Source organism: Oncorhynchus mykiss, chromosome 18 (genome assembly GCF_057628025.1).
Source record: "Oncorhynchus mykiss isolate SJ-2025 chromosome 18, ASM5762802v1, whole genome shotgun sequence".
In the NCBI taxonomy this organism is placed as follows: Eukaryota; Metazoa; Chordata; class Actinopteri; order Salmoniformes; family Salmonidae; genus Oncorhynchus; species Oncorhynchus mykiss.
The window spans coordinates 74,976,231-74,999,070 of NC_143039.1; the positions used below are offsets into that span (position 1 = coordinate 74,976,231).

Below are 22,840 nucleotides of genomic sequence, written 5' to 3' on the forward strand. Positions count from 1 at the left end.
ACCACAGTGAGAATGAGTGGGTTACAGAAGACAGGGAAACAGGTTTAAACTAGTAGTGAGTCAGGTGAAGATAATACCACAGTGAGAATGAGTGGGTTACAGAAGACAGGGAAACAGGTTTAACCTGGTAGTGAGTCGGGTGAAGATAATACCACAGTGAGAATGAGTGGGTTACAGAAGACAGGGAAACAGGTTTAAACTAGTAGTGAGTCGGGTGAAGATAATACCACAGTGAGAATGAGTGGGTTACAGAAGACAGGGAAACAGGTTTAAACTAGTAGTGAGTCGGGTGAAGATAATACCACAGTGAGAATGAGTGGGTTACAGAAGACAGGGAAACAGGTTTAAACTAGTGAGTCAGGTGAAGATAATACCACAGTGAGAATGAGTGGGTTACAGAAGACAGGGAAACAGGTTTAAACTAGTGAGTCAGGTGAAGATAATAATACCACAGTGAGAATGAGTGGGTTACAGAAGACAGGGAAACAGGTTTAAACTAGTAGTGAGTCAGGTGAAGATAATACCACAGTGAGAATGAGTGGGTTACAGAAGACAGGGAAACAGGTTTAAACTAGTAGTGAGTCAGGTGAAGATAATACCACAGTGAGAATGAGTGGGTTACAGAAGACGGGGAAACAGACAAGTATAGTTGTGATGGGGATATTAGACCAGTGCTACATGGGAAATCCGTTAAGAGTCTCCAGGAAAATCAGGAATGTGTTGGAGCAAACTGTTGAGTTGGTGAGAGAAGAAGTGGTCATATTTAGAATTGTGTTAGAAGCGTGTTTTAAGCCTCAAAAAGATATCGGAGTGAAATGTTTCCTGTATGGATTATTTTTAAGCAGGGCGCCTATCAAGAAGGTTAATTCTGGGGTGGTGCAAGAAGTAATGGCGATAATATAACTGAAGACAGATGGCACCAAAACATTGGATGCCAACCTCCGTTGAAACATAGTTAAAACATTGTACGTCCGTTGAGTAGAAAACTCAGAGGAGGAGAAACGTGTAGTTCCGATTTTTCTATGAGCATACCGTCCTCTGGTTTACTTTAATACTGAATACAGCTTTGGAAACATGCAGGAGAGCAAACGTTTATGACCACAAGATGGCGACAGTACATTCTTGGTTGGAACTCATGACTTTTGCACTAAAATAGAAAAGAAAAACATTGAGACATGTAGCCTGGCATCTTTAGTGTCACCTGTCGGTATCACAGTCGCAGATAACAGGTCATTAAAGCAACGACAGTGATTTGTTTGAATCAAATGCCACTTGACACAAACACTATTGTATCCTCTTGGGATTCCCTCTCATGACGTAGGCTTGCGTGGGGATTGCCCATTCGGTTGATTGACAGGTATAGCGCCGCCCAAATTCAAGTCATCCCAAGAATCAAAGCCCCGAAGTCAACAACAGTCTTGGAGCTCCAAGGTCTAGAAATAACCTTACTACAACCACGTTGTCAGGTTTCCTTGTCCTAAAGTCGGCGATGGATGCCATAAGGTCGGCTGGAAGAGCTATCATTCGAAGTCCAATTATAGCGAAACGGTCTTGGAATACGGGCAAACATAAAAGTAAGATTTTAAGTAAAAATGTCTCTCTCTTCTTCACTCCTGTTCACACATCCATTGACGGGAACAAAGCATTCGGAAAACAGTTTTTATTAGTGTAAACTCAGCAAATTATTAATACATTTGCTCATTTTGATGTGTGTATGTCAAATGTCCATGCTATGCCGAATTTATTATGACAGTATGTTGGCTACCTAATAACACTTGTTACAACTAGTGCAACATTTTACATCATCATCAATTTCCATTGCGTGTGTTTCATTGGTTTATTTACTAGGCTAGCCTACTGTTATCATAAGATGACTGGTGGCACGAGTAGGCCTAATGAGTTAACATGTAGTCACCATGTTTCATATCAAATTAACCAGGCTGCAAAACATAATCGTTTTTTTTCTCCTGATGGGATTTTGACAAGAATGTCCTTCCCGAGAGAGACGGACTAGCAATGTAATTGGGCTATCCAGTTCACCACTATCCTCAAGTCTTCCCATATGATAACAGAACATGAAATGCAACACAACCTTGAAGTGATCTAACTGCATGTTTTAGATAACAGTACTGTAACGACCCTGGGTATTGTTCCTTTATGATCTAGTCAGGTCATTACAGTACTATATTATTTCCTGTTACAGTCGCCTACTACATACTGTAAGTAGCCTACTTTAAAAAATTAAAAAATTAAAAACACTTTAAAATAACAAATGCCAGTTGTGATACCAATGTTTTGAATCAAGTCTAGCCTTCTCTACAGTAGTTTGAATGTCTGTGCAGAGTAGCATTCTAAGCCCCTTTCCGTTGGAATAGTCTCTCACCCAGTTTGAAATCCTGTTGTGTTCCAAACCCAGTTTGGAACACAACACAGTGGCTGTTTTGTACACTAATGTCCCAACTTCCCGGCACTGTGGGGCATGAAAAGGTCAGTTGGCCACCACTGCATGTCAGCGTCCCTCCCTATTCGTTACACAGTGTACTACTTTTGACCAGAGCCCTATGAGACCTGGTCAAAAGTGGTGCACTATATAGGGAATAGGGTGCCATGTGGGATTCAGATTGTGTGCTAAGTCTCACTTGATCCTGGGCTTGGGGAGGGGGGGGGGGGGGAAATGGAACTACTTGTCTCTATAACCACGGTAACGGCTACAAGAGTGCTCCATGTCAGTAAATCCTCACACAGTTTATCCAATATATCCAATACACTCTAACAATAAAAATAAATGTCTTCAAAAATGGAAGGCAGTCGGAAGGAGGCGAGATCAGGTGGGACCTTTCAGGTGTTTCAGGTGTCTCAGGTGTTCCAGGTGTCTCAGGTGTTCCAGGTGTTCCCGGTGTTTCAGGTGTTTCAGGTGTTCCCGGTGTTTCAGGTGTTCCCGGTGTTTCAGGTGTTCCCGGTGTTTCAGGTGTTTCAGGTGTTCCAGGTGTTTCAGGTGTTCCCGGTGTTTCATGTGTTTCAGGTGTTTCAGGTGTTTCAGGTGTTCCCGGTGTTTCAGGTGTTTCAGGTGTTCCAGGTGTTTCAGGTGTTCCCGGTGTTTCAGGTGTTCCCGGTGTTTCAGGTGTTTCAGGTGTTCCCTGTGTTTCAGGTGTTCCCGGTGTTTCATGTGTTTCAGGTGTTTCAGGTGTTTCAGGTGTTCCCGGTGTTTCAGGTGTTCCCGGTGTTTCAGGTGTTTCAGGTGTTCCCGGTGTTTCAGGTGTTCCCGGTGTTTCAGGTGTTTCAGGTGTTTCAGGTGTTTCCGGTGTTTCAGGTGTTTCAGGTGTTCCCGGTGTTTCAGGTGTTCCCGGTGTTTCAGGTGTTCCCGGTGTTTCAGGTGTTCCCGGTGTTTCAGGTGTTTCAGGTGTTTCAGGTGTTCCCGGTGTTTCAGGTATTCCCGGTGTTTCAGGTGTTCCAGGTGTTTCAGGTGTTCCCGGTGTTTCAGGTATTCCCGGTGTTTCAGGTGTTTCAGGTGTTCCCGGTGTTTCAGGTGTTCCCGGTGTTTCAGGTGTTTCAGGTGTTTCAGGTGTTCCCGGTGTTTCAGGTGTTCCAGGTGTTTCAGGTGTTCCCGGTGTTTCAGGTGTTCCCGGTGTTTCAGGTGTTCCAGGTGTTTCAGGTGTTCCCGGTGTTTCAGGTGTTCCAGGTGTTTCAGGTGTTCCCGGTGTTTCAGGTGTTCCCGGTGTTTCAGGTGTTTCAGGTGTTCCCGGTGTTTCAGGTGTTCCCGGTGTTTCAGGTGTTCCAGGTGTTTCAGGTGTACCCGCCGGTGGAAATTTTAGCATGTAAATTAGAGGTCGACCGATTATGATTTTTCAACGCCGCCACCGATTTGTTGGAGGACTAAAAAAAGCCGATACCGATTAATCGGCCGATTTTTATATATATATATATATATATATATACTTATTTGTAATAATGACAATTACAACAATACTGAATGAACACTTATTTTAACTTAATATAATAAATCAATTTAGTCTCAAATAAATAATGAAACATGTTCAATTTTGTTTAAATAATGCAAAAACAAAGTGTTGGAGAAGAAAGTAAAAATGCAATATGTGCCATGTAAGAAAAGCTAACGTTTAAGTTCCTTGCTCAGAACATGAGAACATATGAAAGCTGGTGGTTCCTTTTAATACGAATCTTCAATATTCCCAGGTAAGAAGTTTTAGGTTGTAGTTATTATAGGAATTAAAGGACTATATCTCTCTATACCATTTGTATTTCATATACCTTTGGCTATTGGATGTTCTTATAGGCACTATAGTATTGCCAGCCTAATCTCGGGAGTTGATAGGCTTGAAGTCATAAACTTTGCAATGCTTGAAGCATTGTGAAGAGCTGCTGGCAAATGCAGGAATGTGCTGTTTGAATGAATGCTTACGAGCCTGCTGGTGCCTACCATCGCTCAGTCAGACTGCTCTATTAAATCATAGACTTAGTTATAACATAATAACACACAGAAATTCGAGCCTCCGGTCATTAATATGGTCGAATCCGGAAACTATCATTTCGAAAACAAAATGTTTATTCTTCAGTGAAATATGGATTCTGTATTTTATTTAACGGGTGGAATCCCTAAGTCTAAATATTGCTCTTACATTGCACAACCTTCAATGTTATGTCATAATTATGTACAATTCTGGCAAATGAATTACGGTGTTTGTTAGGCAGAAATGGTCTTCACACAGTTCGCAACGAGGCAGGCGGCCCAAAATGCTGCATATACCCTGACTCTGTTTGCACAGAACGCAAGAGGAGTGACACAATTTGCCTAGTTAAAATAAATTAATGTTAGCAGGCAATATTAACTAAATATACAGGTTTAAAAATATACAGTTGAAGTCGGAAGTTTACATACACGTAGGTTGGAGTCAGTAAAACTCATTTTTCAACCACTTCACAAATTTCTTGTTAATAACAAACTATAGTTTTGGCAAGTCAGTAAGGACATCTACTTTGTGCATGACACAAGTAATTTTTCTAACAATTGTTTACAGACAGATTATTTCACTGTATCACATTCCCAGTGGGTCAGAAGTTTACATACACTAAGTTGACTGTGCCTTTAAACAGCTTGGAAAATTCCCGAAAATTATATCATGGCTTTAGAAGCTTCTGATAGGCTGATTGACATAGGCTGATTGACATAATTTGAGTCAATTGGATGTATTTCAAGGCCTACCTTCAAACTCAGTGTCTCTTTGCTTGACATCATGGGAAAAACAAAATAAATCAGCCAACACCTCAGAAAACAAATTGTAGACATCCACAAGTCTGGTTCATCCTTGGGAGCAATTTCCAAATGCCTTAAGGTACGACATTCATCTGTACAAACAATAGTACGCAAGTATAAACACCACGGGACCACGCAGCCGTCATACCGCTCAGGAAGGAGACGCGTTCTGTCTCCTAGAGATGAACGTATTTTGGTGTGAAAAGTGCACATCAATCCCTGAACAACAGCAAAGGACCTTGTGAAGATGCTGGATGAAACAGGTACAAAAGTATCGATATCCACAGTAAAACGAGTCCTATACAGTGGGGCAAAAAAGTATTTAGTCAGCCACCAATTGTGCAAGTTCTCCCACTTAAAAAGTTCTCACACTTAGTTTTCCACAAGCACCAATTTATCAGTGAATTCTAAAAAGTTATCCCAAGGATTGTTCCAAGTTGTGTTTCTTAGGAAGTGATACTAGTTCTTGTAGAATACGTAAACATCTTCTTCGATGTGGTTATCGTGTTCTTAACTATGAAGCTGTTCATGTTCTTAGTTTTATCCGTAGACAATAGACACGTAGACAGAGTCTGGGGATGAGCATGTTCATCTTCAATATGAACCCATTGTTCCTCTTTTGTGTATTTCACTAACTATATGCCGCAGGTAAAAAAAAAAAAAGCCTTAGGTGAGGAGTTGATACAAATCCAAGTCCTGAAAGGTTAAACCCACCTTCAGACGTAGGAAGATGTCAAGTGTTTTTATTCTATGAGTTGTATCTGCTCGTATAAAGTCTGGAATGACCGGGTGTACTTTAAAAAAAAATGAATGTCATCGGTGGGGTAATTTGGTACTGAGAATAAATATAAAAATGTATTTTTCTACATTGTAGAATAATAGTGAAGACCTCAAAATTATGAAATTAGATATATGGAATCATGTAGTAACCAAAAAAAGTGTAAAACAAATCTAAATACATTTTAGATTCTTCAAAGTAGCCACCCTTTGCCTTGATGACAGCTCTGCACACTCTTGTATGAGTTGTCATTTGTGTAAACAAGGGGCACTACTTTGTAACAAAAAAATGTTTAATATATAATTCTCTGGGAAAGCTGTCCATTACTGGTGCTTCGAAACGGTATTTACATTTTTATTCTTGGGTGATCTCTCTGTTTTTAGCTATTTTTATTTATTTATTTTTTATTTATTTTTTGTCTGCTAATAATTGCTTCTCTTGTTGAGTCTAAGAAGGCTGTAGGATCAGTCCAACTTTTAAATTCACGTTTCTATCGGTTTTCATAGCGTTTGAAATTGTCATTTTAATCGCGTTTTCTTATTAACACATTTGTATATTTTTTAAATTATAACTGGTTTGGCGTGTGTATTTGTTTTGTGAGGGCCGTGAGATATTTGCCATTGTTTGTTTGCCATTAAATAGTGTGCTTTATTTGAGTTGAACCTGTAGTTGCTCTCTTCAAAGGTTCCTGTTCAATTTCAGAAATAGTATGTTCTTTTACCTTGTAAAGATTTTTTTATAGGCTTTTTAGGCTAAAATTCTGATTTCAAATTGCGGAGTATGAGAATCATTCCTCTAATGTGCACCTTTAAAATGTGTATTTATTTGTATTAGGGCTTTTCTCTGTCTACATTTGTAATTGTAAAGGATTCCATTTTTTTCCCCCCTCTCCATTTATGTATTTAATAAATGTCAAGTCTTGAAGATGCACTCTGTTCATTCCCCATATTCTGTTGCTGAGTGTATTTTCTGATGGTGTAATTAATAAGGATGCCGAAAAATGATCCGATATCACTGTCATGGCGTTTTGAACCCAGTAAATTGTTTAGACCACTTTTTTTTTTAAAGAGAGAAAAAAAAGAATGTAGTCAATTCTTGAATAGATGTTCTTACTTTTTGAGAGGGAAAAATAAAGTATTTTGTAGTTTGGAATAATATTTTTTTCTTGAATTTGCCTTTTTTAATTGTTACGTCTGTCCATCTTATGGAATGTTTGATTTGATTTTGCCTGCTAAGATAATAGTTCCTGTATGGATCTAGATCTAATATAACTAACTAAAAAAACACCATGTAAGGAACACTTTTCACCATGTAAGGTACAATTCAACATTTTGAAAACGGCCTTCCTGGTCCGTGTGCTGTGAATTCAATAATACTGTCATTCGTATAGCCTGTGTTTAACGCTGTATTTTCTATTTCCTGTAGGAAGTAGTCGACAAGAGTTCTGAGAATTCACTATTATTGTTTGTTCAGTCATTCATATCCACCTTGAAATCCCTGGATTCTGATAGGCTGTTTTTTTGTTGATAGAGGGCTCTGATGCGGTTTCCTGTTGCTGTGGCAATGTTTGTTTACCTTTTGGTCTGCTTTGGGACAGAGTGGTCGACAGACCTGCTTATCTTCGTGTGTGTCACTGTGATCTGATCTATAGTTCCATCTTCCACTCAGAAACCTCACGTGAACTTGAATCCCCTCAGGTTTTCTAAGAAGCACTGTTGTCATTGGACGGTTAGCCCAGTCAGAAATCAGCCCCTAATCCAACGTCTCTAGATTACATAGACTTTATGTAGACCAGGGATAGGTCATTTTGATGGGGGTGGGGGTGGGGGGCCACAGAAAACCAGAACTCCTCATGAGGGGCAGCAGTGGCTTGTGGGTCTGCGTAGCCACGAACATGCTCCCCTCTTCAGACACACAGGAAAGATGAGGAATGAGACGATGGCCTTCAAGAGTTAATATTACTCACTGTACCCCTGTTTGGCTTTAGGTCTTTCTCCTTCAATAAAACATGGGAGAAGGATGAAGTTACCAAGACACGAGATCAGGTTTGCGCCTTCATTTTTACAGTCAAGGTTTTAATTTGCCTGGCTACCCATCCACAATCACTCTGGCCAATTGCCACGCTCACTAAAGTGTTTTTTTCTTCTCCATGATGAATGTGTAGCTAGCGATCGATAGAGCAGTAGGCTAGAAGTCGTCAGGCAAATGTTTCATAGAGGGTAGCTGGTCCTAGATCTGTGACTATGGATAACTTACCCCAGGCTAAAAAAAGAATGAACAAAATGACGGGAACTCTGGAAAGATAAACAAGTCAAGGTTCAAGTGTACAAGATGTTTTATTTTTATTTTTTTTATCCTGCTTTCTCCTCCTCAATGTTTTTCTCTCTTTTACAAAACTTTTTTGGGGGCAGCAGGTAGCGTTGGGCCAGTAACCGAAATGTTACTAGATCGAATCCCCGAGCTGGACAAGGTAAAAAAATCTGTCATTCTGCCACTGAACAAGGCAGTTAACCCACTGTTCCCCGGTAGGCCGTCATTGTAAATAAGAATTTGTTCTTAATTAACTAATTAAAGGTTAAATAATTGTTTTACTAAATACAGGTCAGCCATGGGTTAGTTCTGACTGAAAATATTTATACTGAACAAAAATATAATATTGTTGTTTCATGAGCTGAAATAAATAAAATATCCCAGAAATGTTCCATATAAGCTTATTTCTCTAAAATGTTGTGCACAAATTTATTTACATCCCTGTTAGTGAGCCTTTCTCCTTTGCCAAGATAATCCACCTGACAGGTGTGGCCTATCAAGAAGCTGATTAAACAGCATGATCATTACACAGGTGCACCTTGTGCTGGGGACAATAAAAGCCCACTCTAAAAAGTGCAGTTTTGTCACAAAACACAATGCCACAGTTTTGCTGACTGCAGGAATTTCCACAAGAGCTGTTGCTAGAGAATTTAATGTTAATTTCTCGACCATAATTAGAGAATTTGGTTGTATGTCCAACCGGCCTCACAACTGCAGACCACGTGTAATCACGCCAGCCCAGGACCTCCGCATCTGGCTTCTTCACCTGTGAGATCGTCTGAGGCCAGCCACCTGGTCAGCTGACGCAACAGAAAACACTATTTTAGAAGCAGACATACAGCCACATGTATCGATCTTATACATAATATTGATCCTGTTCTCAAACATGATTGAAAATAATATCTGAACATCGTTTGACCCCTTATTCCTTACTCTCTTATAACCTCTGAACTCCCTCCCTACCTACCTCGCTCTCTTATTCCCTCCCAAACGCTCTCTCTTTCTCCCTCCCTCTCTCTCTTTCTCCATCCCTACCTCTCTCTATTTCTCCTTCCCTCCCTCCTTCCCTCCCTCTCTCTCTCTCTTTCTCCTTCCCTACATTTATCGCTCTCTCTCGCTCTCCCTCCTCCAGAACTTCCTGAGAACTGGACAGACATAACAGAGACTGTTGTAGATGGCATGACGTTTAACCTCCGTCACCTAGGCATGACCCTGGTGGATCAGCCCAAAGGAGAGGACCTATCAGCAGCTGCCGTCAAGAGGATTGTTGCCACGGTGAGCTGTGATGTCATACAGGAAATAGGAGAGACTGGGAGTTCAAAGCACAGGAAGTTCCTAAGCACTTGGTTTTAGATTGCGATCACATTTTTGGAGTGGCTCTTCATTGCTTCTCTCAAAAACAGCATTTAAAAAAAAAAAATGTAATACTTCAAGATGATTGAATAATGTGGCCTGCTCTTTAGAAAACAACTGTCAATTATCTCACCCTCATTGGTATCATTATTTTGTTGTCTTATTTTATCTTAGATCTATTAGTAAGCATTGCTCTGATGATGATAACCATTATATATTTTGTGATATTATTTGAAAATTGTCATAAATGATCTTCATCTCTCATTATTATTATTATTATAATATCTCTTTTTCGATCCAGATCAAACCATTAGGAATAATGTATTTGTAATCAATCTATGTTCTCTGTCATCATCAACTCTATGCCCTCCAGGCCAAAGCGGGAGGCCAGAAGCCTCAGAAGATGTCTCTAAAGGTTTCTCCTCAGGGTTTAATGCTGTACGACAGTCTAACCAACCAGCTACTAGACAACATCTCCATATACAGGTAGGGCTGTGCTGTGTATCCTACCACAATGGTTGCAAATTGTATTTGTGTTGTGTGACCTCTACCTTGACAAAAGTACAAACAGATTGACTCCATGTATTCAAACACAGCTGACCTGCTTCTTGTTTTTCTTTTGGAGGGAAACCCAAGGTGGGAAGGGGAGGTGGGAAGGGGAGGTGGGAAGGGGAGGTGGGAAGGAGAAGAGGAGGTGGGAGGAGTGTGGGAAGGAGAAGGGGAGGTGGGAAGGAAAAGAGGAGGTGAGAGGAGTGTGGGAAGGAGAAGAGGGGGTGGGAAGGAGAAGAGGAGCGGAGAGGAGTGTGGGAATGGAGAAGGGGAGGTGGGAAGGAAAAGAGGAGGTGAGAGGAGTGTGGGAAGGAGAAGAGGGGGTGGGAAGGAGAAGAGGAGGGGAGAGGAGTGTGGGAAGGAGGTGGGAAGGAGAAGGGGAGGTGGGAAGGAGATGAGGGGGTGGGAAGGAGAAGGTGGAGGTGGGAAGGAGAAGATGAGGGGAGAGGAGTGTGGGAAGGAGGTGGAAAGGAGAGGAGTGTATTTATTTCACCTTTATTTACCCAGGTTAGGCAAGTTGAGAACAAGTTCTCATTTACAATTGCAACCTGGACCAAGATAAAGCACACACACACACACACTCACTCACTCTGCCGGAACCTTTGTTCCCACACGTTGACCTAACCTTTCATGGCGTCCTGGTTTGTCACAGAGGATACTTGCCACTTGACCCTGAGGTAACTGTAACCTCTGACTTTATAATACCCTCTGACCTTTCACCTTTGTCCTTGTGTCCCGCAGGATATCCTACTGCACGGCGGACAAGCTGCACGACAAGGTGTTTGCCTACATTTCCCAGAACACCCTCAATGGAACACTGGAGTGCCACGCCTACCTCTGCCCCAAGAGGAAAGTGGTGAGTCTGAACTGACACCACAACAACCCCTATAATCTGAAGGTACTGGGTGGGGATCTGCTTAGTCTAGAGAACATCTAGCTGGAGTTTTTAACTATCCGGCTGTCTTTCACAAAGGGTTAGGTTAGACACAGAAATGCGTCCCAACTACAGGTATGCAGGGTTTTTGTTCCAGTCCTGCTCTACCACAGCCGAATGTACTAACCCGCCGCTCAGCAGGACTTTGAGCACCTGAATCGGGTGTATTGGAGCAGGGTTGGAACAAAAGCCTGCCTTAGATAGAACATGTTACCCGTTTGCTTCCAAGATAACCGTTCCCCCAATCCCTACATCTGACTGTTGCCTTCTCTCGTTCCCCCCCCCCCCCCCCCCCCCCCCCCCCCCCCCGGGACAAGCATTAGGTTTCACTCCTCGTCCCCCTTCAACTTCCTGTGTTGCTGTCAATCTCCTCATCTTCCCTCCCAACTCACCCTGCCGTCTCTCGTATAACCCAATACCCCCCCCCCCCTCTCTCTCTTCAGGAGAGAGATTGGATACTAATGACCTTCTTTGACAGTCTGCCAACACTGTAGCTCTCCCAACTGTGTGAATGTATCCACAGTGGTGCTTTGCTACTGACTGAGAGAGAAAATATTTTGTTACAGGCCATCAAGGTTGACAAGGTCGTTGAGCGTAAACGATGCCGGTGATATTTTACATCTCTAGGTCAATGTGTGGTTCGATTTAAGTAGTCTTTTTTTAAAAACGTTCTCTCTTTGGCCCCCAAGGTTAGCTTTGATGACAGTGGCTTCGACTGTTAAAGGAATAAACTACGGTATTTTCTTCACTAGTCCACTGTCGATGTAGTCTCAAAATGTCTCACATGTCTGTCTGAGCGTTTGAAGGGATGGTTTTGGTGTTGTTCAGGAGTATAGTTTGGATTGCTCTGCTTTGTTTGAATTATTTTGGCCATGTTGATCTTTGTATTTGAGTCGTTTATGTGCTCTGCGTTCCCTCTGTGGTTTGGAGCTGTTAAAGGTTCTCTACAGCAGTGGGTTTTTCAGCTTTTTCCAGAAGGGACCTCGTTTTTTTGTTGTTTGGGAAGGGGACCCGTCAGTAAGCAGTTCACTGTTAATCCACACCTGTTGTTTACCAAGCATGTGATTTAATAACATTTGATTTGATCTTTTATTTTATTTATTTATTTCACCTTTATTTACCCAGGTTAGGCAAGTTGAGAACAAGTTCTCATTTACAATTGCAACCTGGACCAAGATAAAGCAAAGCAGTTCGACACAAACAACGACACAGAGTTACACATGGAGTAAAACAAACATACAGTCAATAATACAGTACAAACAAGTCTATATACAATGTGAGCAAATGAGGTGAGATAAGGGAGGTAAAGGCAAAAAAAAGGCCATGGTGGCAAAGTAAATACAATATAGCAAGTAAAACACTGGAATTGTAGATTTGCAGTGGAAGAATGTGCATGTGAATGTGATCTAATGACACAATGTGATCTGTGATGTGATCAGAATGTGATCTAATGACACAATGTGATCTGTGATGTGATCAGAATGTGATCTAATGACACAATGTGATCTGTGATGTGATCAGAATGTGATCTAATGACACAATGTGATCTGTGATGTGATCAGAATGTGATCTAATGACACAACCGTAATATAATGAGTTTTAGATTGTCACATCAACAAATAAACATTACAAAAGGTATTGTTTTTATTTGGCGACCCCACGACAATTCCTCCGTGACCCCATCAGGGGTCGTGACCACGATAATGAATACCACTGCTCTACAGTCTACTCACTTGTAAAGGGATTCATGCAAAACTCTAAACTCAACCATTTCAACGAGTTTACTGAGTTACAGTTTATGTGAGGAATTCAGTCAATTGAAATAAATAAATTAGGCCCCTATCTATGGATTTCACATGACTGGGAAAACAGATATACAGTGGGGCAAAAAAGTATTTAGTCAGCCACCAATTGTGCAAGTTCTCCCACATAAAAAGATGAGAGAGGCCTGTAATTTTCATCAAATACTTATGTTCCACCATAATTTGCAAATAAATTCATTAAAAATCCTACAATGTGATTTTCTGGATTTTTTTTCCCCGCATTTTGTCTGTCATAGTTTAAGTGTACCTATGATGAAGATTACATAACCCCACTGCCACCATGGGACACTCTGTTCACAACGTTGACATCAGCAAACCGCTCACATGGTCTGCAGTTGTGAGGCCGATTGGATGTACTGCCAAATTCTCTAAAACGATGTTGGAGGCGGCTTATGGTAGAGAAATTAACATTAAATTCTCTGCCAACAGCTCTGGTGGACATTCCTGTAGTCAGCATGCCAATTGCACGCTCCCTCAACTTGGGACATGCAGTGCATTCGGAAAGCATTCAGACCCCTTGACTTTTTCCACGATTACATAAGTGTTCAGCCTCTTTGCTATGAGATTCAAAATTGAGCTCGGGTGCATCCTGTTCCATTGATCATCCTTGAGATGTTTCTACAACTTGATTGGAGTCCACCTGTGGTAAATTCAATTGATTGGACATGATTTGGAAAAGGCACACAGCTGTCTATATAAGGTCCCACGGTTGACAGTGCATGTCAGAGCAAAAAACAATCCATGAAGAAATTGTCTGTAGAGCTCTGAGACAAAAAAAATGCCTGCCACATTGAAAGTCCCCAAGAACAGTCATTCAATCATTCTTAAATGGAAGAAGTTTGGAACTACCGAGAATCTTCCTAGAGCTGGCAGCCCAGTCAAACTGAGCAATCAGGGCAGTACGTCCTTGGTCAGGGAGGTGACCAAGAACCCAATGGTCACTCTGACAGAGCTTTAGAGTTCCTCTGTGGAGAACTCTAAACCTTCCAGAAGGACAAACATCTCTGCAAAACTCCACCAATCAGGCCTTTATTGTAGAGTGGCCAGAAGGAAGCCACTCCTCAGTAAAAGGCACCTGACAGCCCGCTTGGAGTTTGCCAAAAGGCACCTAAAGGACCCAGGTCATGAGAAACAAGATTCTCTGGTCTGATGAAACCAAGATTGAACTATTTGGCCTGAATGCCAAGCGTCACGTCTAGAGGAAACCTGGCATCATTCTTACGGTGAAGCATGGTGGTGGCAGCACAATTCTGTGGGGAGGTTTTTCAGGGACGGGGAGACTAGTCAGGATCGAGGTAAAGATGGGAGGGTTTTACATTTATTAAACATTTTAAAAGATGAACGGAGTACAGAGATCCATAATGAAAACCTGCTCCAGAGCGCTCATGACCTCAGACTGGGGTAAAGGTTCACCTTCCAACAGGACAACAACCCTAAGCACACAACCAAGACAATGCATTTGTGGGTTCGGGACAAGTCTCTGCATGTTCTTGTGGCCCAGCCAGAACCCGGACTTGAATCAGAACGAGCATCTCTGTAGAGACCTGAAAATAGCTGTGCAGCAACGCTCCCCATCCAACCTGACAGAGCTTGAGAGGATCTACAATGAAGAATGGGAGAAACTCCCCAAATACAGGTGTGCCAAGATTGTAGCGTCATACCCAAGAAGACTTGAGGCTGTAATCGCTGCCAAAGGTGCTTCAACAAAGTACTGAGTAAAGGGTCTGAATACTTAAGTAAATGTCATATTATTAATATTTAGAAAAAATTCTAAAAACCTATTTTTGCTTTGTTATTATGGGGTATTGTGTGTAGAATCCATTGTAGAATAGGGCTGCGATCTAACAAAGGGTCTGAATACTGTCCCAAGGCAGTGTATGTAGTGTTGTATTGTGACAAAACTGCACATTTTAGTGGCCTTCTATTGTCCCCCAGCACAAGGTGCACCTGTGTAATGATCATGCTGTTTAATCAGCTTCTTGATATGCCACACCTGTCAGGTGGATGGATTATCTTGACAAAGGAGAAATGCTCACTAACAGGGATATAAACACATTTTGTGCACAACATTTGAGAGAAATAAGCTTTTTTTTTTGTGCATATGGAACATTTCTGAGATCTTTTATTTCAGATCATGAAACATGGGATTAAACCATTGTATTTTATTTATTTCACCTTTATTTAACCAGGTAGGCTAGTTGAGAACAAGTTCTCATTTGCAACTGCGACCTGGCCAAGATAAAGCAAAGCAGTTCGACACATACAACAACACAAGAGTTACACATGGAGTAAACAATAAACATACAGTCAATAATACAGTAGGACATTTACATGTGTTTTAATTGCTAATGGGAATAACACATCATGATGTGGCAAGGTGCAATTAGTTTTCTTTTTGAAAGTTGGGACACTATGGACTAATGAAGAAGAAACAAAGTGAATTATTCCTTCGATACATGTTTTTATGTCGCATTATAACAGCCTATGCATGGTCCCCCTCTCCCCTAAGACCTAGGCAGGGACTAGGCCGTTGGCTCTGTGTCCTTTTGACTGCTAATGAAAGTTAATGTTGTATCATTGGGTCTTAAAGCATTATAACAGGCTATGCATGGTCCCCCTCTCCCCTAAGACCTAGGCAGGGACTAGGCCGTTGGCTCTGTGTCCTTTTGACTGCTAATGAAAGTTAATGTTGTATCATTGGGTCTTTAAGCATTATAACAGGCTATGCATGGTCCCCCTCTCCCCTAAGACCTAGGCAGGGACTAGGCCGTTGGCTCTGTGTCCTTTTGACTGCTAATGAAAGTTAATGTCGTATCATTGGGTCTTAAAGCATTATAACAACTTTGTGAATGGTATTTTTTCCCTCCCCTAAGGCCCAGGCAGTGACTCTGACTGTAGCACAGGCCTTTAGAGTGGCCTTTGAGTTGTGGCAGGTTGCTAAGGAAGGTAGGTGCTATTCAGTCCCACATTACACACAACCCTGGAGATGGGCACGTGCACACTTACATTTACACAAGGTCACATTTTGTTTTGTATTTCTGTGTGTGTAGACGGTGATATTATTATTTTTATATATATATATATATTTTTTTATCTGTCTTGTAGAGGAAGAGGAGAAGATGAAGTCCAGCTCGGCTGGAGAAGCAACCAACAGTTCCCAGTCAGAAAGATCAAACAGCCTGCCCAGTCTCAAAGGAGGAAGTGAGGCGACACGCATACACACACACAGCGAGAGACACAGGCTGCATTTACACAGATCTTTCCTCCCCATTTTGGTATTTTGACCAATCGGATCAGCGCTAAAAATATATATATTTTTTTAAATCGATCTGACATGAAAAAGTTTGATGAAATTGGTCAAAAGACTAGAAATATCAGAATTGGGCTGCCAGCCACAGAGACACACTGTCTTTATCTGATGCAGACACACAATACCTTGTTTATAGTATAATGTTATCAGAATAAACGTCTTTATGATATCATCTCCCTTCCTCCTCTGTCTTCTCTTTTGATTGTGTTTGTTCCTTTGTGTTTTCTTACTGTGTCTTTGATTGGATCCATGGCATTTAGGCCTGCGTTTCTGTAAGCAGTTTGCATCAAACTGGAAATACTCAACACATTACTGACTTGACTGATTTGATTGGCTGATTGATAATCTCCATAGATGTTGCCACTGGTAACCTACTGGACCTGGAGGAACTGACTCGTGTTGCCGTGGTTCTGGAAACCAATGGCAACGAGGAGTTCGAGGTGGACAACCACACTGCTCCCGAGAACAATGGTAACAACAACACGGTCTGGGTACGTCACAAATTATCCATCAACTGTTTAACTCTACACTTATATATCACTAATATTTTAGCTACAAAAAACAAATCTTTCTTTCTCTTTCTCTCTTTCCTCTTTTGCACTCTCGTGCTCTCTCTCTTCCTTTCTCTCTTTCTTGCAGGAAATTGAGGAAGACTTGGATGAGGCTTTTTCTAGGTAAGACACTCGTCCTAAATGTATCTGTTGTCGATAAGCCCCCACTAGTCTGGATCTTCTTGTTGCTGCTTGACCACAGAAATCAGCTCATTTGATTTGCTCAGATCAGATTTCTCTGAACTTGATTGCAGCTTTTGGCGAATGTGGCTCTGTAGCTCCATCTAGGGAATGAGCCACAGACTTACAGGTTAGAATAGAGAAATGGTCAGAGAGGTAGAGAGAACAGGGTTGGAAATGCCTCGTAAATTCCAATTCTTGAATTTGAATTGAGTAGGAAACAGGATATATAATTGAAATTACAATTTGAATTAAAGGAAATGTAATGGAATGCAATTCAATTCAAATGCCTCTTCTATTCTATATTGGGTGTAGTCTAAAAATATTGTTATATACAAATATTCTTAAGTTATTTAATTAATCATTTTCATGTTGTTCAATAAAGAAGCGAAACAAATGAAATGGTTGGTGGGAAACTATTCTAAGCACTAAAATGTTAAAATAATATATGAACATTGTTTCCAGAGAAAAGCGATATATTCTGAAAGTATGACCGGTCAGATTCAATGAAACTCATGTTCTATGACCAGGTGAAAGTTCTGTAAAGTGCACTGAATTCAATTCTACCTCCGGTCACTCAAATTCTACATCTTTGAATGGGAGTCGATTCCAAAATTCTGAATCGAATCCAACCTTGAGAGTCAAAAACAGACAGAAAATGGAGAGAGAGAGAGAGAGAGAGAGAGAGAGAGAGAGAGAGAGAGAGAGAGAGAGAGAGAGAGAGAGAGAGAGAGAGAGAGAGAGAGAGAGAGAGAGAGAGAGAGAGAGAGAGAGAGAGAGAGAGAGAGAGAGAGAGAGAGAGAGAGAGAGAGAGAGAGAGAGAGAGAGAGAGAGAGAGAGAGAGAGAGAGAGAGAGAGAGAGAGAGAGAGAGAGAGAGAGAGAGAGAGAGAGAGAGAGAGAGAGAGAGAGAGAGAGAGAGAGAGAGAGAGAGAGAGAGAGAGAGAGAGAGAGAGAGAGAGAGAGAGGCTCCACCGCCCCTCCTTAATCCTGCCCCTCCTGTTTGTTGTCTCTCCAGCCCCAGGCTGAATACCTATGAGTCGTCTCCAGGTAAACCGTGCTCGTAGCCTAACCTAACCAACACAATCATAATTCAGCCTACTGACCCAACCACTCCTTGTGCTACCAGTAACAGCCTTTTGTGTATGTTCTGACCCCTTCCATTCATGTTTTGTGACTGTGATGATGTAACTTCCTGTGTGTCTCAACTCCTATCAGACCCAATATCTCATGTGTATATCATTGCTCCAGGTCTGTACATGTGTAGGACCCACTGTTGTTTGTACGTACAGCATCAGTTCACATCTGATTGGGATCATTCAAGTTCTGCTGGTGCGCTATGGTGGAGCACGTCAGGGGTTAGATGGGGTTTAGAATCACTCAGTTTATTACCCAGAATGCACCAGTGTTGTAATTGTGATTTAATTCACACAGCCCTGTGGGTTTATGCATACTGTCATTCCTCAGTTAGGATACAAACTACTGGACATAAACCTTTAGACCAGGGGAGAGTAACAGACTACAGACTCTCAGACTCTCCCTTTCAGTAGGATACAAACTACTGGACATAAACCTTTAGACCAGGGGAGAGTAACAGACTACAGACTCTCAGACTCTCCCTTTCAGTAGGATACAAACTACTGGATATAAACCTTTAATTCAGGGGAGAGTAACAGACTACAGACTCTCAGACTCTCCCTTTCAGTAGGATACAAACTACTGGATATAAACCTTTAATTCAGGGGAGAGTAACAGACTACAGACTCTCAGACTCTCCCTTTCAGTAGGATACAAACTACTGGATATAAACCTTTAGATCAGGGGAGAGTAACAGACTAGGGTGTGTCCTCTCCCTTTCAGTAGGGAGGTTGTAGTTTTGTGTTATTGTTTCTGAAGTACCCCCCAAAAAACGTTGCATTGCGTTGACTGACACACAACAACAAAAAAGACTGACATGAAGGCAGACTGAATACACACAGTCCTTTCCTTTCTACCTAAATACCCGCTAAATAATGTTTTATTGTTGTAAAAAACACTGAATAACCAACAAGATACCAAAAATCATAGCAAAATGCTAATAACATAAGCTAATGATGTCAAATCAATTGATATCAAAGTCATGGGGCGTTGAATCATCTGCAATCCATCCCTAAATGTGTGTTTTCTTCACACATTGCCTCTTACTGTTGTAGTTCTCAAATAAATGTTTTCTCCCTCTCTAACCCCACCTCAGATTCTTTCAATTTCAGTCTCCCCTCTCTCTTCTCTTCTCTTCTCTCTTCTTCCTCTCTCTTCTCTATCTCTCCTCACCCCTCTCTCTTCTCTTCTCTTCTCTCTCTTCTTCCTCTCTCTTCCATATTTCCCCCCTCTCCCCACCCCTCTCTCTTCTCTTCTCTCTCTTCTTCCTCTCTCTTCTCTATCTCTCCTCACCCCTCTCTCTTCTCTCTCTTCTTCCTCGCTCTTCTCTCTGTCCCCCCCCCCTCTCTCTCCCCCCCTCTCCCCATCCCTTGCTCCAATCGATAACCCTGCTCTCCTCCCTTCTCCCTTCCCATCTCTCCCCCCTCCAGACTGGCGGTATCCCGTACTAACCCCCAGGTCTTGGACATTGGGGTGACCCCCCAGGATTGGCTGATAGAACCTGACTGGGTCAATGGGAACACACCCAACAAGAACAGGACCAATAAGAACACATCAAACAATAATACCACCAATGGGAACGACTTCTTTGGCTTCTGATCGACCACCAGAGGGCGACCAAGAGGCACAGCCTTTTGAGTCTTTGGCCCAATCCCAAATCAACCGCTAGGCCCTATGCTGGAACTATACTATATTGTGTGCACCTGTCAAGTCCTCTCAGATCTCCACCAGGACACATGGTCTAGGGGTCGATTTGGGATTGGGCCATAGAAGAGTTGACTTTGGTTCCATTCCAAACCGATCTCTTGTCTCTGTCCTTATTCCCTAGTTTACTCCCTCCCCCTTATAGATCTGAAAGGACTGGATAGGTTGACTCCTCCCCCTTATAGATCTGAAAGGACTGGATATGTTGACTCCTCCCCCTTATAGATCTGAAAGGACTGGATAGGTTGACTCCTCCCCCTTATAGATCTGAAAGGACTGGATAGGTTGACTCCTCCCCCTTATAGATCTGAAAGGACTGGATAGGTTGACTCCTCCCCCTTATAGATCTGAAAGGACTGGATAGGTTGACTCCTCCCCCTTATAGATCTGAAAGGACTGGATAGGTTTAGAGCTTTGGTTGAGATTCTATCATATTGTAGATATACATGGGGTCGCCAGGAAGAGTCTATGGGTAGGCGCTAGGGATTATGGGTAGGCGCTAGGGATTATGGGTAGGCGCTAGGGATTATGGGTAGACGCTAGGGATTATGGGTAGACGCTAGGGATTATGGGTAGACGCTAGGGATTATGGGTAGGCGCTAGGGATTATGGGTAGGCGCTAGGGATTATGGGTAGATGCTAGGGATTATGGGTAGACGCTAGGGATTATGGGTAGGCGCTAGGGATTATGAGTAGGCGCTAGGGATTATGGGTAGGCGCTAGGGATTATGGGTAGACGCTAGGGATTATGGGTAGACGCTAGGGATTATGGGTAGACGCTTGGGATTATGGGTAGACGCTTGGGATTATGGGTAGACGCTAGGGATTATTGGTAGACGCTAGGGATTATGGGTAGACGCTAGGGATTTGACTTGGTACCTTATATCTTTTTTTAGACTGGGTGCTTCAAGCCCTGAATGCTGATTGGCTGAAAGCCGTGGTATATCAGACTGTATACCATGGGTATGACAAAACATGTATTTTTACTGCTCTAATTACCTTGGTAACCAGTTTTATAAAAGCAATAAGGCACCTCAGGTGTTTGTGATATATGGTCAATATACCACGGCTAAGGGCTGTATACGGGCTCTCCAAATTGCGTTGCGTACATAAGAACAGCCCTTAGCTGTGGTATATTGGCCATATACCACCCCCCGTACATAAGAACAGCCCTTAGCCGTGGTATATTGCTAAAATATACCGCTCTGTGTGTCAGCCTACATTGTTTGGTTTACTTTGTTCTTTCATTTACTGCAGTAGTTGATAGTAGTACTATTTGGACTCTAATCAGTATTATTTTTTCTATGTGTGTGTATTTTGTGTTGGTTATAATCATGCATCATGAGATGTGTGATTGTCAGATGTATATTTAAGCCATAAGGCCAGAGGAGGTGTGGTATATGCCCAATATGACACGTCTAAGGGCAGTTCTTAGGCACGATGTGACGCGGAGTGCCTGGACACAGCCCTTAGACGTGGTATATTGGCCAATATTCCACAAAACCCCTGAGGTGCCTTATTGCTACTATAAACTGGTTACCAACGTAATTAGAGCAGTAAAAATAAATGTTTTGTCATACCCGTGGTATACAGTCTGATATACCACGGCTGTCAGCCAATCAGCATTCAGAGCTCGAGCCACCCAGTTTTGAGATTTGGAGTTAAACCAGTCTTCATTTGTCACAGTAAATATGTATTATATATAAGATATATGTATAGTATTGAACATAAATATTCTCAGTACCATAAAGACCATGCAAGACAATACATTTAGGTACTCCGTACGTTCTGTGGTTATATTTGGCATGCATTCTTTTACATACTAGAGTCTGGTTCCGTTGCCATGAAACAGGAGAAAGCACTTTTGAAAAAGAGGTACTTCCTGAATTTCTTTCCAACTTGTTCGAAACTATTTCTTCTGTTTTGTGCCTGCCTACGTAACGTGACCCAGGAAAGTGATGTACTGTGGTAAATTCCTTTCCGACCAGTTTCACTTTGTTCTGTTGGCTATCTCTCTACCCTTATGTCCAATGGACCAATGCCCCATGTAACACTGTGTACCAGCTGAACTTTAAATAACATTTTTTGTTTTTGTTATGTTTATGAAATTAAACAGTTGTTTGGTCTTCTTCTAGTAGGAAAAGGATGTTTTCTGTTTCATAACACACACTGACAGAGGAGAGGGTTAATGACAGTGTTGTAAATTCCCCGAGGTTTTCCAGGTTTTTTTCAGAAATCCTCGTTGGGAAAATTCTGGAATATCCTGCTTGTTCAGGGAATCCTCCACATCGGGATTTCTGGAAGGAAGAAAAACCTTGAATGGTTACCGGAACGTTGTAAGCCTAGTCGCTGCTAATGCTATATCATTACACATACAGTTTAAACCTAGTCTCTGCTAATGCTATATCATTACACATACAGTTTAAACCTAGTCTCTGCTAATGCTATATCATTACACATACAGGTTAAACCTAGTCTCTGCTAATGCTATATCATTACACATACAGTTTAAACCTAGTCTCTGCTAATGCTATATCATTACACATAGTAAGTCAGAAGTTTACATACACTTAGGTTGGAGTCATTTAAAACTCGTTTTTCAACCACTCCACAAATTTCTTGTTAATAACAAACTATAGTTTTGACAAGTCGGTTAGGACATCTACTTTGTGCATGACACAAGTAATTGTTCCATCAATTGTAAACAGACAGATTATTTCACTTATAATTCACTGTATCACAATTCCGGTGAGTCAGAAGTTTACATACACTAAGTTGACTGTGCCTTTTAAACAGCTTGGAAAATTCCCGAAAATGTCATGGCTTTAGAAGCTTCTGATAAGCTAATTGACATAATTGGAGGTGTACCTGTGGATGTATTTCAAGGCCTACCTTCAAACTCAGTGCCTCTTTGCTTGACATCATGGGAAAAACAAAATAA

At 41.7% G+C, this 22,840-nt stretch overlaps 1 protein-coding gene across 3 annotated transcripts; it reads left to right on the top strand.

Annotated features, from left to right (window-relative positions):
* Positions 1–1,184: 1,184 nt before the first annotated feature.
* Positions 1,185–22,036, top strand: ldlrap1a (low density lipoprotein receptor adaptor protein 1a). 3 transcript variants are annotated; one of them, XM_036953585.2, is made up of 10 exons: positions 1,185–1,574; positions 9,493–9,635; positions 10,087–10,199; positions 11,004–11,118; positions 15,893–15,965; positions 16,125–16,220; positions 16,684–16,820; positions 16,969–17,003; positions 18,077–18,108; positions 19,626–22,036. In XM_036953585.2, exons 1-10 carry the CDS (start codon positions 1,490–1,492, stop codon positions 19,670–19,672), a joined length of 876 nt encoding a protein of 291 aa, XP_036809480.2. In that variant the 5' UTR covers positions 1,185–1,489; the 3' UTR covers positions 19,673–22,036. The 3 variants fall into 3 exon arrangements, 2 of the variants coding, with proteins under 2 accessions (XP_036809480.2, XP_036809479.2); XR_005037540.2 differs by having other exon boundaries at positions 1,204–1,574; positions 18,077–18,201; positions 19,626–19,762; XM_036953584.2 differs by lacking the exon at positions 18,077–18,108 and having other exon boundaries at positions 1,204–1,574.
* The last annotated feature ends 804 nt before the right edge of the window (positions 22,037–22,840 follow it).

Bases quoted from the DNA above. Each gene is read 5' to 3' on its own strand.
- ldlrap1a (XM_036953584.2), top strand. From the start codon at position 1,490: ATGGATGCCATAAGGTCGGCTGGAAGAGCTATCATTCGAAGTCCAATT. The intron at 1,575-9,492 runs GTAAGATTTTAA...TCCCTCCTCCAG, and splicing joins GAATACGGGCAAACATAAAA to AACTTCCTGAGAACTGGACA. The intron at 11,119-15,892 runs GTGAGTCTGAAC...CCCTCCCCTAAG, and splicing joins TCTGCCCCAAGAGGAAAGTG to GCCCAGGCAGTGACTCTGAC.